The sequence below is a fragment of the Lissotriton helveticus genome, chromosome 10, assembly GCF_964261635.1.
Source record: "Lissotriton helveticus chromosome 10, aLisHel1.1, whole genome shotgun sequence".
Classification (NCBI taxonomy): Eukaryota; Metazoa; Chordata; class Amphibia; order Caudata; family Salamandridae; genus Lissotriton; species Lissotriton helveticus.
The window spans coordinates 934,339,551-934,358,233 of record NC_136071.1 but is presented as its reverse complement, the minus strand read 5'-3'; the positions used below and the strand labels follow the sequence as shown (position 1 = coordinate 934,358,233).

Genomic DNA, 18,683 nt, shown 5'->3' with positions numbered 1-18,683 from the left:
ATGCTAGTTTCTGCCTGAAAGGAGAAGGTTTGGATGGAAGCCATCCCGCTGTGATAGACTACACGCCTTATTTGAAGTTTACTCAAAGGTAATTTGTTCCAGTGACTCGGAAATTGTGATTTTATGGTAATGGCCTGCTTCATGTGTTACATTTTCTAATATTTTCAAAGAACTTCAAATTTTAAATCCTCAGTGACCGAGAATAATGTTATGTTTTCATCTTTGATTTCATTGTGTGATTCTTACATTGAAATTTAAGAATACTTTGAGCTGTGGACAAAGTTGATTGGCATATCAATTTATTCACATTCCAGATAAACCAAAAGGAAACATCATCAAAGTATTGGGCCTTAAAATAGCCCCACAACATTATTACACGTAATGTAAATGTTTGATAGTGATACAGTAAAGAATTAGTGAAAATGCCCAATCTGAAGATTTTTAAAGGCAAATCTGCTAATTATTTTAATGTGTAAAAAAAACAGTGTGTACCAAATGTTTAATGCACTATTCCAACTTTGCATTTAATGACTATGTTAAGGTTTTCATGCATACATGTATAATGCATCTCACCCTACCTATTCAACTAACATCAGCTCATTCACATGGGCTCCTCCAGGTCCCTGAAGTTTGTTACAGCTGTGGCACCCCTAAGGAGTGCAGTGCGTGCCATGGTCATCTCCAACCCCTACATAAAGCCCCTGGGAAATCTGCTTGCTGGCAACACTATCAAAACTCACCAATTCAATAACACACAGCTCCACTTGAGTTTCCTCCAATCCAAAAAATCTACTCAGGGCTCAGTCACAAGTGCTTCTAAAGGTAGTGGCTATCAAACTGCTACCTACCATCGCTTATGCCTTAAGTCTTTAAAAAGATGAGAAGCCTAAGGTTATTTCTAGTCTGATAGAATGAGGTTATGAAACTGAATGGGATCTAAAGTCTTCCCTCCATCCATCCTTTGACTAACGCCAAACCTCATTTTTACTACTATGATACACCCTAATAACCCTTTCTATACTCTTCCCTTCCCTATACCTCCTTTGGCACATTCCAATCCACTTTTACTCTTATGATCTTCCAAATAAAACTTTCTAGACTCCTCTCTCCTCTGTCCTGTTAAATCCAACTAACAGACTTGCATGTCCAGTGCTCAAATTAACAACCTATATTTCCCTATACTAATCCACCACTAATCCATTTTGGGGCTGGAGTTGCGGGATACTTTCTGAAAAGCACTTCAATGCCTTGTCTGGGGTAGTAAATACATTCACAAATCTGTCTCTAGGGTGAAAGAAAGCCCACTAGACTCCAAGGATGGACTAATTCAAAAATAAAAGGAAAGAGGTGGTGGTCCTCCAAGTTTTGGCTTCAAGCCACCCCACTATACCCAGACTTAGGACATTTCTACAACTCCCCTGGAGGGGGCAGATTGGGGTTTTCGCATTCTTCCAACACTAGAGTGGCAGAAAGCCAACTAGCCACCAGTGAAAGGCTTTTAGAATAAAGTAATGGGGAGGGGTGTTTTCCCACTCCAGCATCAGTCCCACCCTGTACTCTTTATAGCCCAATTCAGATTTTTCTGCCCCACAACCCTTGAAACCCAGAGCCAAAAACCAGCTGCTATGTCCCATGGCATGAGAGAATGAATTTGGAAATCTGTGGGTGTAGTTTTTACATAAATATAGTCAGAGGACAGGGGCCTGATTCCAATACTGTTCGACACCTTACACATTCCTTTTTTGGATGCCAAACCCTGGTGCTTAGTGGACTTTTTGCCCCTTGGTGTAGAGTATTTGAGGTGAACCTTCCAGGCAGAAAGACTATCTGAAGTTGGTGGTGGGGGGTGAAAAAAGTTCTCCTTTTCACAACTGTGTGTTGCTGAGAAGAGTGCCATTAGCACAGCAAAACCATTTGTTGGGATTGTGTTCAGAAAACAAAAACACAACTTTCATTGCACTTCCCCTTTTCCAATTTGTTATAAAACACAAGATTTTGACAAGTTGTGGTTATTTTCTTAGTTCACTCTGAGGAAAAGCACAAACCCTACATGCCTTTACAATCTTGATTAACTGGGAAGAAATTATAAATGCTGAACTTCAAACAGGGGTCATCACTGTGGGTATAAGTTTGGAGAAGCCTCCGTTTTTAAGAGCTTGATTATCATGTTGTTGTCCCCTTGCATTGATAGCTTGTGTGTTCAGTCTGGTCTCTTCGGAACATCCAAGCAGGTATCCAGTCTGACTTTTCTCTGTCTGTGCATAGTCATTAACGGTGTGCCACAGGGATACATTTGTCAAGGGTGCCCATTGCCTCTCCTAACCTGCATGTAATCTCTAATACAGCCTGAATCACTTCTGTAATAGTTCTTTGTCTAATCGTGCTAGGTTGCTTTCATGTTTGGAGACAGTCTGCTCTAAACAGAGCCTGGTACCCTCCATGTTGTGCTTGCGTTCCTCTAATGACCACATTCAACCCTTCCCACTCAGTTGCCCTTTGTGCTGCCACACTTTTCTGTTTAGATCATGTATTTTAAGTCTAGAACCCATAATTTCTTCTTCATATATTCAAAGAATTTATGTAACTTGATGGGTTTGGTTCTGGGGGCCTATGTAGAATGAGGATGCATTTAATTACCTTTGTTCTTCAGTCCCCCGTGATTCTCTCCACTTCTCACAGCTCTTTGAATCTTTTTTGTCCCAGATGGGGCTCAGATGCATGAAAGAGATACTTGTTGATCTGGTTCTCTGCGTGTAGATCTGGTACAAAGTGTTTAGTGTTGATGAATTCCCCCTCCCCTCTTTGATCTATTTTGACCATGTTCTTGGCAGTACCATTCTTTTTGTTTGCAAACAGTGTTAATCTCTTCTCTAGCTTGAGCAGACCTTATTTGTATCTCTCAGATGGAAGGTTGTCCAGTTCCTACAGAATTTGTAGGCAGCAAGGTCACTTTTTTGTCTGTTTTTAAATGTTTAGATTGGGCTTAATGATTTACATGGTGCCGTTCTCTTGAGCAGTCTTCTCCCATCAGAGGTCTCTGGTGGTCCGTAGGCCACATGCAACCTTGTCCCCAGTTGTAGGCCCTCTTTGTCTGCGCAACAGAATGAAGACCAATCTGAAGCTTCCTCATGCTTCTGCATGCAAGCAGCCTCAGATCTCGGGCTCTAGGCAGCACCCCCTTTTTCCACTGACCCAAGGCGTAGCTTCTGGTTCCAGTATGGTCCTGGAAGCACTGAGTCTGCTCTCTCCAACCCACCTCTTTTTTCAGTCCGTTTGCTTGGTCCCTGTAGCGCACAGGTAATGGTTTCTGCGGACAAGTGAGAGAGCGCCATTTACAGTGAAATTTGTAGGGGTGCAGCATATGTAGTCAGCACCCGCATATATAGAGGCCTGTTCATCATAGTTAGATGCAAGGTATGAAAAGTGCTAAAGTGAATTGGTATCAGAAATGTGCAGAGCCAACGTTACAAAGTGCAATCCATGCTTGCTGACATATATAGATGCTTTTAAAAAAATGAAACCTTCTCCTAATGCAACGTGTGTTTAACAATGCAATAGAACTTAAGATCTGCTTTATCTGAAACGTAACGAATTACACATATATATAATTTGCTTAAAGTAGAAGATGCATTTATTGTTTAAGGTTTGATGCCTAATGAATTAAGAAACAAGTTAATGTAAAACGTTGGGCCTATAACCTAAGCAGAGGCCTAGTTAATGGAAACGGTGCAACCCTGTTGAGAAATGTCTTGCTTAAACATTGAGCGGTAGACAGGATTGATAGATGTGACCTTTAGAATTGTTGCAATAATCATAGACTGCGAGTTATTTGCGTGTATTCCTTTGCAGGCGCCTCATCGAGCAGCTAGTGTAGTAGAAGGGCCCATTGTGTGTGTATGTTAGGATTCTAGACCTAGACATGGAGGAGTAGACCCGGAATTCAAGGAGGCAACTTGAAAGGATGAAGAGCCTGAGACCCAAGGACGGCTGAACGGACAAAGATGGATCTTCGCCATTTGTGGAATTTTACAGAACTCAACACCTTCTAGAGGGGCGTACCTATAGGCGTGTCGACAACATTGTGGGGTTTCGTATTAGGGACAGTGCCCCGAGGGTGGAGGCAGAGCAGATGGCTGAGGAGCTAGAGAGCGGTCGCATGGGCAAGGAGCTTAGCAGCAGGGATGGAAACTTTAGTCTAAGAGAGAAGGTGGCGAACTTCTTAGGAAGTCCCCACGGCTGACACCTTTGGTTAGGTTGGGCGGTTGTTGAGTAGGGATGTCATCTAGCCTAGAATAGGGACAGACTAATCTGAATTTATGTCTTTTATTCTGATGAGCACCAGAACACAAGTTATAGCCATCCTGTTTAGTTTAATGGTTCTGGAATTGATTCTCGTTCTTTTCATTAGTCGGTTGAGACTTTTCCGTAGGATTATGTTTGTACTAGTACCTGTTTATCTTCTGAACCTCCTGTTGAGGTGCCTGTATCTCCAGTTATTTTTGGTTATGTAATAAACCTTTTAAATTCAGTCTTTAGTCAGTGGTTCTTTGGGGAAAGCAATTGGGTATTCTGAAATTGATTTAATTAGTTGTGACTAGATTGCCTAAATTCACTCTATGACAGGTAAAAAGGTCTAGTCGACCTGTGACGGGATTCTGGAGAATGGTAAGCAGACTCTAGAGGTGAAATCCCGCCTTTTTAGTTGGTAGCAGTGTAGGATGGTTACCTTCTAGAGAAAGGGTAATCTAGAAGTAGGTTAAGATTTCCCCGAGGCCTGTAGAGAAGAACATGAAGAGTGTCCAGAGAGCCACGGACGGAGGATGGCGTTCCATGGAATTTGACGGAGAGTAACAGTGCGGCGGAAAGCAGCAGGTCGGAGGAGAGTGAGTATGAAAAGGGTCATGCGTTGCTAGATTGCGGTGTTATGTTGTGTCGTTGTGTTGTAATGTCTTGCGGAGTTGAATGCCTGTAGTGTGAAAGGAGATCAGGTTGTGAGCGCGCGCGCAACCGGTGGAAATCTTAAGCTCAAGGAGAGTTTAAGTGGTTGGGGTGTATCGAACATCCAAAGTAATTGTCGACTGTTGTGAAAGGGGGTCATGAGGTACCATTGATCGCCCGAAGGACTGTGTGGGTAACGGACGCTGGTCGGAAGTTACCGGAGGTTAAAGAGGTGATTGTCTGTTCGCTCGCGGACAGGCATTTGCCCGGAAAGGTGACAATTACAGTTAGACTGTGGCTGTACAGTCAGGGAGGTGGTTGCTTGATCGGAAGTAATCATTTCTAGTGTATGATTGGGACGCATGCGTGACCGGCGAGACATCGGAGAAAGGAGGGGAACTGCTGCGAAACGGAGGCGAGTGACGTCAGAAGGAGCCTCGCTGTGATAGGGCGGTTGGTGTGAAGCCGCGCTGTGATAGGGCGGTTAGTGTGAAGCCGCGCTGAGATTGGTGGATTGTCATCAGGAAGTAAACGAGGGTTGTAAACAAGAAAACGTTGTGGGTTTCATCATGAAATGTTTTAAAGTATTGCGGAAATGTTTAAAAGGAGAAAACAAGATAGAACCTCGGGCGGGGAGGAGGCTCCACCCGAGGATGCTCCAGCTTACTATATGGCAACGAATGTTGGGTTGCATACCATATTGTGGCTTGATAATTGGTGCAAGATGACAGATGGAAATGAGGAATTGACTTTTCCTAAATATGGAACGTGTAGACTAGAAGTGTTATACCAGTTGAAAGCAATTATGGCTGCATTGCGACCTTTGCCCAGACCAACACAGTTTGAAGCGCTCAATGCATGGATCAGGGCAGCCCACGACAGGAACAGAGACAGGAGACAGGAAAGAGTGAAGCGATCGGTAAGGGCGGTTCAGGAAGCGAGATGGGATGCCATGGAAAAGAGATGGAGGGTACAGACCATTACAGTAGATAAGTTGTATCCGTTACTGGAAAGGACAGGGGATGGGCAGAAAAAGAGTACAGAAGATGAAGACAGCGAGACAGATGACAGCCTGATAGAGAGGCTGTTGTCAGAAAGGCCACCCCCATACAATCCAGAGCTAGAGGGAACGCAACAATCGAGAAAGCACTGGGAAGCCCCAACAGGGGAAGGCGGAGTACCAATGGGGAACGGTTGGGACCCCTCAGGGGACAAGTTTACCCCAGATAAGGGAGAAAGGGCACCTCCACCCTCACCGGTAAATAGAGTAGTGGGAAGATTTACAGTACAGAAGGTACGGGTGGAAGAGGGTGTCCATTCTCAGAAACTGCCAGACGCACTTACAGTACCGGTTACCATAGGTCCTATAGTATCAGTGTACAATCCAGAACAGACGCATAATGAGAATTTACCCCAGATGGGGAGTGAGAGAAGTGCAAGCGATGGTAGAACTCATGTGGCAGATGGGTGGAAGACATTACCTCGACCGGTAGAACGGAGCACCCCTTTGGTAACTTCGGCAGACCCTTCGGAAGACAGAGGGGGTTGGAGGGGATCGATGGATCTGAGAGGACCAAGGCGGAAGTCGATGAGGGAGTTGAGGCCAGATTTGAGAACCTGGGAAACAGTTGTGGATACCCAGAGCGACAGGTCGAGGAATGTGTTTGGGTCGGAGAACGAGGAGAATAGAATGGTCTCTCACTGTGCAGCTAGCGAAAGCAGACAAGAATGGGAACGAGGAGGTGTGGGAAGTAGGAGGACGTCCCACCACACCTCTGGAAACAGCAGGCAGGAGTGGGACTGCGAGACCTGTGAGGGTAGAAGGGTTCCTCCTAACACACCTGAAGAGAACAGAGGAGAGAGTCAGAACGGCAGCGGGAGGGACTCTAAGGAAACTTCTAGCCAAGGCACATTGAGAGCGGCAATAAAGGCAAGAAGGTTAGACGTGCTGAGACTAAATTCAGAAGTAGAGGAGATTGTGGAAGGTACACTGCCACTAGAAAGGATTGAATTATACGAACCAGATGAGCTATTGTTCGTGGCAAAGGATGTCACTCGGAAGGCTAGGACTGCTCATGAGAAACTCTCTGAATTGGCAAACAAATACAGCGTAGATTTGACCAAAACAAAAGCTTTACAGAGTGGCCATAGGTTACAGTACTCAGATCAAGACCTGGAAGAAAAGAGGGTGATCGGGTTAAAGACCCATATCAGGGAGCTGATCATGGGAATCCGAACATGGTCCAACTTGGAGAGATGGGAGGAAAGGTGGTCAAAGAAAAAGACTGTTAGGCGGAGTGTTATTGGGACACCCCCGGGAGGAGGGTTGATGCATGCCGAAGCGTACCCCTTGCGGGAGGTGGCCCATGGGGGATATGTACATGTACCCTGGAGCAGGAGAGACCTGGCTGCCTTTACTAACACTTTCCCAAAGTTGCGAGAGAGCCCAGTGGAATGGTACAAGCAGGTAGAGAGGTTTGTTAAAATCTCAAAAGTACTGTGGATTGATTTAAACACACTGTTTGACATTGTGGTTCCAAGTGATTTGTGGATAGCGTGCAAAGTCAGTGTCGAATGGCCCACAGCGGAGCCAGAGCGAGATACAGCCACAAACGGGCTGTCACCTAGGGTAATGGCAAAGTACGAGCAGGCGATCACGTGGCTGAAGACTAAGGTACCACCACAGGACATAGACTGGGTAAAAATAGATCGGACTAGGCAGGAACCAAAAGAGACGGTGCATGAGTACTATGAGAGGCTATTGCTGATTTTTAAACAGTACAGTGGATTAGATGTGATGGATCCGAAGGATATGGGACAGTTTGTATCCAAGTTTGTGCTGGGATTGAGGCCTGATATCTGCCTCATGATACAGCAACATTTGATCTATTGGCAAAACAAGCCTCTAGACGAGATTTTGAGGTATGCAAGGTACTGCAGTGATGAGATAGATTTGAAAACGAAGAAGCTTAAGGACAAACTGATGCTGGTCCAGATGCAAGCAGGAGGACAGGGCCAATCAGGAAATGGCACCTTGGGAAGGAAGTCAGGGGGACAGAAAAGAGACAATGAGGAAGGTCCGAGACCTAGGATAGATATAGCGACCCTGAAAAAGACGACCAAGTGCCATCAGTGTCACGAGGTCGGGCATTGGAAACGCGAGTGCCCCCATAATCCGCACAACCAGGTGCAGGAGGAGGAGGAGGAGGAGGAGGAGGAGGAAGAGGAAGTCGAAGCCCCTCCGAGGCGCAAGATGACAGTGACTAAGCCCCAAATGACAAAAGGGGGGACATCGGCCCCTAGGGCTCCGGTTCCTCAACCACCTAAGATTTCAGTAGGGAACAAGGTTTACAAGCAGATGCCCTTCATAGTTGAGGGAGATGATCACTATTACTTTGATCCAGTGTCAGGACGGTGTCTGAATGGGGAGGAAGACTGTACCCTTGGGGCAGTACTAGAGGTAGATCAGAGGGGACCCTTTGTAGAGGCTGACGTAGATGGACACCCCACCACCTTCTTGGTGGATACTGGTGCTTCCAGGTCTACTGTGCGGTCCGCAGTGGTCCCTAATTTGCCTCTTTCAGGACAGACTATTCAAGTGGTGGGGGTTGCAAACAGAAGAATGACAAATCCCCTGACTGAGCCCGTTCCGGTAAAGATCGGAAGTTTCAGAGATAGACACCAGTTTGTGGTGTGTGATTCTAGCCCCGTATGTCTGCTAGGAAGAGACCTTTTGTGTAAGCTGAATTGTACCATCTATTGTACCCCCAAGGGAGTAGAGTTGCAGACTAATGATGATGATGCCGATTTTAAAGTTGCAAATTCGCATGTGTGCATTGAACTGTACCCTGCCATAACTGTGGAAGAACTTCCCTGGGATTTGAGAGACTCAGTCGCACCGGAAGTGTGGGACTTTACGGGGGAAGAGATCGGACTGATCAAAGGAGTAGAGCCTGTTAGAATACAGATAAAGCCGAACGCGGACTTCCCTAGAACGCCACAGTACAAGCTGACCCCAGAGACACTTGAAGGTATAAAACCCGTGATTGAGTCCATGATTAGACAGGGGATCCTGAAGGAGGTTATGGGCAGCCCCTGTAACTCTCCGATAATGGGCTTGCAGAAGCCAAGTGGGAAGTACAGGATAGTACAGGATCTACGAAAAATTAACAACATAGTTGTCCCATGTTGTCCAGTGGTACCGAATCCAGCAGGAATACTGTTTCAGATACCGTTCCAAGCTGAGTGGTTTTCTGTGATTGATTTGTGTCAAGCTTTCTTTTCTATCCCACTGCATGAGGAAAGCCAATTTCTTTTTGCGTTCAAAATAGAGAGTCGCGTATTAACATGGTGCCGTATCCCACAAGGGTATACAGAGAGCCCATCGATCTTTAATCAGTTGCTGAAAAGGAATTTAGAGAGTCTAGTACTGCCACAGAACTCAGTTCTCGTACAGTACATAGACGACCTCCTTTTTGCGTCAGACTCCGAAGACGCTTGTAGGATTGACACCATAGCCTTGTTGAACCATTTGGGAGAGAATGGGCACAAGGTATCACCTAGCTAGTTACAGTACTGCCTGCAAGAAGTGCAGTATCTGGGTCACAGAATAGAGCAGGAAAAGCGGAAAGTGTCACCAGATAGAATAGAAAAGATCATGAGAATGACTGCCCTCAACCCAGAGAGAGGTTAGAATGTTCCTTGGCATGGTTGGCTACTGCCGACAATGGATTGCAAACTTTTTACTGAAAGCGAAACCCTTGCAGAAACTGACGCACAAGGATGTAATTGATCCGGTACCATGGGGCACAGACTGTATGATGGCTTTTCTCGAGCTGCGAGAGGACTTGTGTCGTGCTCCGGCTCTGGGAATGCCAGATTACCACAAATCATTTGCATTATTCTGCTGCGAAAGGGAAGGATGTGCTTTAGCAGTTTTAGTGCAGGATCATGGAGGAGTCCGTAGACCAGTTGCCTACTTTTCGGCTACCTTAGATCCAGTAGCCACAGCGTTGCCCGGATGTCTCAAATCCGTTTCTGCAACAGGTGTCAGCATTGAAAGATGTGAAAGCATTGTAATGGGATATCCACTGACAGTGCATGTACCTCATTCTGTGGAATTGTTGATGACCAGGACCAGGACGCAGCACTTAACCAACAACAGGCTCACACGCTACGAGCAGGTTATACTTGCTGCGGAGAATGTGACTCTCAGGAGGTGCTCTGTCTTGAATCCTGCTACCTTGTTGCCATTACCAAACGATATAGAAGATGATTGGGAAGACCATGATTGTCTTGATGTAACTGAACTGTGCACAAAGCCTAGGCCGGATATTGTTGATGTGCCGTTGACCGACCCTGATGAAATTTACTTTGTCGACGGCTCATGCATACGAGACAATACTGGTCAGTTGAGAGCAGCCTTTGCTGTCTGTACTATCTCTGGAATAATTGAAGCAGCTTGCCTGGAAGGAGTACACTCTGCTCAGGTGGCTGAGATCATTGCGTTGACGCGTGCCTGTTTGGCAGCCAACGGAATTCGGATTACCATCTTCACCGACAGCCAATATGGGTTTGGGGTGGTTCATGACGTCGGTCAGTTGTGGTCTCAGCGGGGTTACATGACGTCATCTGGCTCCCCAATCAGGAATGGCGAATTTGTCAGGTTATTGCTGGAGGCCTTGCAGGGTCCTGCAGCGATAGCTGTGGTAAAATGTACAGCTCACACCAAAGGCACAGACTTCGTGACTATGGGGAATCGTTATGCTGATGAAGTTGCACGTTACTGTGCAGAGCAGGGATATTCATATACTGAACAGACGATCGAGAGGCCAAAGGAGAGAACTGAGCTAAGCATGATGCTTGAGGTGGCAGATACCTGGGAAGAATTGAGAGACATGCAAGGACAGACGTCGGATTATGAGAAAAAGGTGTGGGAATCGGCTGGTTGTGTCAAGGGAGACCTGGACATGTGGATTTCAGCGGATGGAAGAGCTGTGTTGACGAATGAGCTGGTGAGTGCGATGGCACGACAGATACATGGTCCTGTGCATCTGGGAAGGGATGCGATGTTGCGTGTGTTCAGACAGACATGGTACAATCCCAAATTTAGACAGGCTGCGGAAGCAGTATGTCAGAGATGTGTGACATGTCAACAGATAAATGTTGGGAAAAGAACACCAGTTACACTGAGTCACATTGGAAGGTCTGGCGGACCTTTTTACAGGATGCAAATAGATTTCATTGAAATGCCGAGGTGTAATAGCCTTAGGTATGTCTTGGTGATTGTGTGTGTGTTCTCTAGATGGGTTGAGGCATACCCTACTCGTAGGTGCGATACACTCACTGTGGCTAAACTATTGTTGAGGGAATTGGTGCCACGATTCGGGGTTCCGACCTCTCTGGAATCGGACCGAGGAAAACATTTTAATAGCGAAGTTGTGAAGATGCTTTGCTCTGCTCTGAACATTGATCAAAGACTGCATTGTAGCTACCGTCCAGAGGCTTCTGGCATAGTAGAGCAGATCAATGGGACCCTGAAGGCCCGAATGGCAAAAGTGTGCTCATCCACGTCCCTGAAATGGCCCGATGCACTGCCGTTGGTATTAATGAGTATGCGTAGTACCCCGGATAGGAGGACAGGGCTCTCACCTCACGAAATTCTGATGGGGAGGGCTATGAGACTGCCATCTATTCCTACAACTGCCTTGCTGAATATCACAGATGACCTGATTCTTGATTATTGCAGGGGACTATCTGATGTCATCCGTTCTGTGTCCCTTCAGGTGCAGGCTGCTGAGGTTCCGGCTGCTAGCGACCTCTGTCACGACCTGTGCCCGGGTGACTGGGTATTCGTGAGAAAGCACGTGAGGAAGAGCTGCTTGGATGTACGCTGGAGAGGACCTTTCCAGGTGATACTCGTGACCACTACTGCTGTGAAGTGTGGCGGATTGCCAAATTGGGTCCATGCTTCACTCACCCGACGAGCTCCAGCACCTAAAGAAGGAACAGCTCCTCTCGTAGATGAAAACAATAACGACGAAGAGGATCCGGAAGAGGGGACAGGTCAAGCTGTGGGGGTGCCGGTAGAAGTTGGGAACTCCCCTGATCAAGCTGTGTATGATCATGACAACAGTGACACTGAATCCGCCCCAGGAGAAGGGAGTGGCGGAGAAGGTGATCTGAGTGCAGAAGAGGCTGACAGTGAGGAAGAACAGGGTGCGCAAACGAGAGGCCGGCGAGCAAGAGGTGCAGAAGCTCATTGGCCCGAAAGGCGGAGGCGAATGAATGTGAGATTGGCTTCCGAAAGAGAACTCGCTCCTGTGTCCGAAGAGTCCGATCTGGAAGGGGAAAACGAAGGAGCGGCGCAGAGTGGTCCGAGAAGGTCAAGGAGGGTGCGAGTGCCGTGCCAAAGATATGCCACTCCAGAGTGGAGCTATCCTTTCACAAATGTTAGGATTGCCAATGCCAGGGGTACTGAGGTCCGGGAGGGTGAGGTCAGTGGAAGTGACCAGCACAATCCCCAATGTTAAGCTGCAAGTGGTGCTGTTGATACCTGGACTTGAAATCGAAGGTATCCTGACACTCACCATTCCTAATCCCCCTCTCCTAAGCAAGATACGTGATTTACTCCTGGAAAGACTTATTTTTCCTACCTTCGTTCCGGACATGCCAGCCTATGATGTAGTTGTGCTTTGCATGGAACTTTTGGATTATGTGTTGCAGGCAATCGGATCAAGTATAATCATAGACTATTAAGAGCTGTAAAAATTGAACTTTGAACTTTTTGAAAAGAACTTTGAGCTTTAAAATGTGCGTTGAAAGACTTTGAAAAGACTATTGTGAATAAACTGTTAAAAACTAACCTAGAGCCGAGTGGAAGAAGAATAAAGTTAGGGACTTTCCACAGAGGACGGAGAAGGGTTAGGGCTGTCTGTTGATTGAAGAAAAAGAAGAACGGAAACAGAATATTCAAGTTGCCAGGTGTGGTTCAAGAGACTCTCAAATAGCAGAGAAAGAGACTTGGGTGGTTTCGGAGCACGAACTGTTTGAGCCAAAACCATGGCACCTGGAAACCCGAATCGTAGAGCCAAGTGCATAGTAGGCACCCTTTTAGCAGGAGTGATTCTCCTTATAGTTATAGTAGTTTCAGTTTCATATTTTGCACCACACGAACAAGTAGAGAAGGCTGAGGGGACACCGACGCCTAATACCCCTAGTCAGAAGGAAGAAAGAGAAAGAAGAGAGAAGGCCTTACTGGCTGCAGAAAGTCGTAGGTTGCATACTGACCTGTCTAAAGGAAATTTTGGACAGAACGCTTATGCAAAACTGTTGTATGAATACATTGATGCGATGGATGCGAAAGACTGTTACGTGTGTATGCAATTGCCAGCCTCAGTAGAAGAGGGTATTAGATATCATCACCTTCCGTTGACATATGGAATTTCCTGTAGTTTATTGATTAGCATATTGTATGGTAGAAATCATTTTGAATATTATTTTTCAAATTATGATGCTGTGTTACCAGAAGTCCCAAATTACAAGCATTTGAATAAGTGGGACTATTATAAATCGGAAGACAGACTGGGATATTTTTTCATTCCCACACAAGAACTAGACACACCGTATGCACACCGACACAATTTGACTTGGTCATTGTCAGAGGTGGAAAAGAAGTTTATTGAGCAGGTGGAAGATAGGTACACGAAGCAAAAACAGTTGCGAGATTCAGGACAAGGAAAGGTAGATTGGACCGAAGAAGAGAAGAAGCACAGGTCAAAAGGGAGTTACGGTCCAATAGCTTTAGATGAAGTACAGAAAGGGAAGTTTTGTCTCCACAGACCACAGACGTATTATGAAAATGTGGATGTGGGTCAGACCACGTGCGAACACACCTTTACATTAGAGTACTACACGAAGGACTTCTTGAAGAGCGTGGTGCAGGTGATCCCTACTGTATACTTTGTCTGTGGAAAGAATGTGTATGTGAGATTGCCAGAGAAGTGGTATGGAACGTGTTATCTAGCAATTATCTTTCCCAAGATTTACCATACTGAGGACTTTGCTCTCTTGGAGGGAGGGTCCCAGAGGAGGGTAAAGCGGGGGGAGAGTGCTGGAGCAGTGATTGGAGATGTGTTTGGAGCAGCGATACCTATGTTAGGAGTCATTTTGAATGACATCAAGATAAGACGGTTAGCAACTGTAGTGGATGAACTGTCAATGAATACTGCCAAGTCATTAGTGCTGGTCGAGGGTGAGATGTTGTCGATAAGGACAATGGTTTTACAGAACCGTCTTGCTCTAGACGTCCTCCTAGCAAAAGAGGGCGGAGTCTGTAAACGTTTGAAGATTCAGGAATGCTGCACTTATATACCAGACAACTCTAAGGATCTGGAGACATATATAACCAACATTACTGCAATCCATTATGAGATTGAGGATTTGACCCAAGAGAATGCATGGGAGTCGGTTGGCAAGGGATTTGGAAAGGTTGGAAACTGGTTTGCCAACCTAGGAAAGGGTTTCCTTGGTTTTGTACTGAAACCCCTTATCATAGCAGTGGCATTTGTGATCGCCTTGTGGGGTTTAGTGAGGTTGTGCAAGTGGTACAAAGCGAATAGATTGGCGAGATCAATGAGAGTGCAAGAGATGCGAATGGAAAGACTGCAAGATAATCAATACCACAGTTTGAGGGCATTGGAGATGCTCAAGAGGGGACAAATGGCAACAAGCTCTGTTTAGTTCAGTTCTTACCCTGAGGATGATGTGAGGGTGGTGATGACACGGGTTATCAAAGGGGGGAACTGAGAGAGCGCCATTTACAGTGAAATTTGTAGGGGTGCAGCATATGTACAAGTAGTCAGCACCCGCATATATAGAGGCCTGTTAATCATAGTTAGATGCAAGGTATGAAAAGTGCTAAAGTGAATTGGTATCAGAAATGTGCAGAGCCAACGTTACAAAGTGCAATCCATGCTTGCTGACATATATAGATGCTTTTTAAAAAAATGAAACCTTCTCCTAATGCAACGTGTGTTTAACAATGCAATAGAACTTAAGATCTGCTTTATCTGAAACGTAACGAATTACACATATATATAATTTGCTTAAAGTAGAAGATGCATTTATTGTTTAAGGTTTGATGCCTAGTGAATTAAGAAACAAGTTAATGTAAAACGTTGGGCCTATAACCCAAGCAGAGGCCTAGTTAATGGAAACGGTGCAGGCCTGTTGAGAAATGTCTTGCTTAAACATTGAGCGGTAGACAGGATTGATAGATGTGACCTTTAGAATTGTTGCAATAATCATAGACTGCGAGTTATTTGCGTGTATTCCTTTGCAGGCGCCTCATCGAGCAGATAGTGTAGTAGAAGGGCCCATTGTGTGTGTATGTTAGGATTCTAGACCTAGACATGGAGGAGTAGACTCGGAATTCAAGGAGGCAACTTGAAAGGATGAAGAGCCTGAGACCCAAGGACGGCTGAACGGACAAAGATGGATCTTCGCCATGTGGAATTTTACAGAACTCAACACCTTCTAGAGGGGCGTACCTATAGGCGTGTCAACAACATTGTGGGGTTTCGTATTAGGGACAGTGCAGCGAGGGTGGAGGCAGAGCAGATGACTGAGGAGCTAGAGAGAGCGGTCGCATGGGCAAGGAGCTTAGCAGCAGGGATGGAAATTTTAGTCTAAGAGAGAAGGTGGCGAACTTCTTAGGAAGTCCCCACGGCTGACACCTTTGGTTAGGTTGGGCGGTTGCTGAGTAGGGATGTCATCCAGCCTAGAATAGGGACAGACTAATCTGAATTTGTCTTTTATTCTGATGAGCACCAGAACACAAGTTATAGCCATCCTGTTTAGTTTAATGGTTCTGGAATTGATTCTCGTTCTTTTCATTAGTCGGTTGAGACTTTTCCGTAGGATGATGTTTGTAGTATTATTATTAATATTATAATTGCATTTATTCAGCGTGCAGCTACCCGGAGGTTTCCCGGCGCTAGAGAAAAACAGAAAGTGAGTGAGTTTAAGAGGGAATCAGGACACAAATTAAGTATTAAAAAGCCAGGTCTTAATTCCTTTGCGGAATGTCAAATAACAGATTTCTGATCGCAAGGATTGGGGCATGGAATTCCATAAGGAAGGCGCCAATAGAGCAAACGAGCGGCCGCCCATTTTGGCTCTGTTGACCCGAGGGATCAGAAACTTGTTTTGTGTGGAGGATCTCAGTGTACGGGAAGGAACATAATGCTGGACTAAGGAGGATAGATATTTAGTGGCTTTACCCATTTTAATATGGTGCATTATACAGAGAGCTTTAAATTTTACTCGGCTCTCAATGCGCAACCAGTGCAGCTTGCGCAGATGGATGGAGGCCGATGACCTGGCAGGCAAGTTACAGAGAAGGCGGACTGCCATATTCTGGACCACTTGAAGTTTCTTTGTTACCTCCTTACATGCACCCAGAAGCAGAATGTTCCCGTAGTCCAGGCGTGAGGTGACAAGGGCCTGGACCACTGTCCTCAGGGTGTCAGCTGGAAGCATCCACGTGATTTTTCTCAGCCACCTTATGATGGTAGTACAGGTGGCAGAGACTTTTACAACATGTTGCTTAAATGACAGCTGGTTGTCAAAAAAGACCCCGAGGTTGCGAACTGAGGCTGAAGGGGTAGGAGTGGGACCCATCTGATGAGCGCCTACCTAGTACCGGTTTATCTTCTGAACCTCTTGTTGAGGTGCCTGTATCTCCAGTTATTTTTGGTTATGTAATAAACCTTTTAAATTCAGTCTTTAGTCAGTGGTTCTTTGGGGAAAGCAATTGGGTATTCTGAAATTGATTTAATTAGTTGTGACTAGATTGCCTAAATTCACTCTATGACAGGTAAAAAGGTCTAGTCGACCTGTGACGGGATTCTGGAGAATGGTAAGCAGACTCTAGAGGTGAAATCCCGCCTTTTCACAAGTATCCAGAGTTCCCTGTGTAAGCCTTTTTATGATGGGGACATGGCAACCCATTCAGCCTCTACTTCTATGAGCGCCATTGGCCACCATGTTGTTATTTTGGGTCTCGGCCTTTTGATTGCATCCTCAGTGGCCGAGTATGCTTAATATTTGCAGTGCTTTTAATTATCAGGCTAAGTCACTGGTCCATTTCGTATCTATTAGGGGTCATGTTCCTCTTGTTTGAACGCTACACTGAGGCAGTCATCGAGGGTCCTGCAGCAGCTGCCTCAAGGTTCCTCTTCCCCACCACGTTGCGAAGTCACTTACCTCGCTTTGGCAACTTTACTGCAATCCTATATTCAATCCAATATTTGCTGTCTTTCATATTATTCACTTCAACTCTGTTTGTTTAAAGTAGAAGCGATAATTTATACTTAATAAATGCACAGTTCCCAAGTCAAAAGAATACATTATTAGGAAATGCCTTTTGAAGTACATCAGAAAGGATTCAACTGAACATAATAATTTCTAGTTCCATCTGAAAATTACGCAAACCATACCAGTATGTGCTCACAGTAATTCTTCCACAACACAGAAATAAATGTATGTAAATCCTATAATTCTAATAACTGCCTGTTACATGTTGGTAATCCTGCTGCTATAGAAATGATTGTTGGCAGGATGCTTGAGTGAGTTGAAACCTTGTTGCTAAAATATACAGTGTTCTGCAGGTTACAAGTCTGAATACCATTAAGGCGGACTCAGTCACACATCCTTTCAAGCAGCTTTAACTTAAAATGAATGTTCACACATTGGATGCAGAATGACGGTCACTGATGCTTTCATTTAATCGGTTTTGCGAGGAGACCACAGGAGTCGGTAAGATTCCACTGACATTATACAGGTTACAGCTATAGGACCCTGTCCTTCGTTAGACTGAAACTGGTCAGACACTCTAATTTTCTTGCTCTTTTCTCTGCTTCGAGTCTCTTGGGGGGAAGAGGTGTTGCGCAACGGCCAGGACGACTGACGCTGGGGATCACGTTTCGATCCCTGGCACCGGCGGCAGGAGTCTGCCCAGCACCATGTGACTCTGGGCAATAGCTCGCTTAATCTTCCCAACGGCCCCCAGCGCCGGGACACCCATAGGTATCTGTGCGCTTTACAAATACTGGATTTGCATTTTACAATTTTTTTTATTTCTTAAGGTTAGGCAGATCTTTACCAAATCAGTCATTAGCTTGTCTCAAGTTAGGCGGATTTGACCATTTCGCAAGCTGCAGTCCCCATATCTACCCTACTCTACGTTTTCACACTTAATTCCACTTGGTCTCTGCATACCATGCTCATTGGTCCAAGTACACCCCTTTCCCCTTACTGATCTGCCTGTTTTCTAAAATTATCTTTAGGTCTGGGGAAGGTATGACTATAGTTCATTGCATTGCATGCCAGAAGAAGGGTCTGTCCCTCCACGACAATGTGCTTTACCCTGTTAATCACGGAGGTCTGCGTCATGCACGTTAATGCCTATATATTTGGTTCTTTGCTAGGAAGAGAGGTTAAATGTATCTTGACAGAAAAGTGAGACATAATTTATCTTGGCAAGAAAGTTGGTGAGTATAACTATCAAGCTGTCTGGTGTTAGAGCCCCGATCCTCTTAAGCACACTTCCTAAAAGACATCAACCATACCCTTGGTGCTGATACTTAATACAAATGTATTAAGATGCCAATCCAAAAAAATGACCATGAAGGCCGGATGAGAAATTGCCTTAAGTTTGGCTCTTTGAGCTAACAGGACATGAC

At 45.5% G+C, this 18,683-nt stretch overlaps 1 protein-coding gene across 1 annotated transcript in view; it reads left to right on the top strand.

The window, feature by feature from the left end:
• Positions 1-18,683, top strand: part of RUNDC3B (RUN domain containing 3B) — a 1,007,829-nt gene that overhangs the window by 547,871 nt on the left and 441,275 nt on the right. Inside the window, exon 6 of the mRNA XM_078663594.1 lies at positions 8-88. Within this exon, the coding sequence (XP_078519720.1) occupies positions 8-88 (81 nt within the window). The remainder of the gene's footprint in view (positions 1-7; positions 89-18,683) is intronic.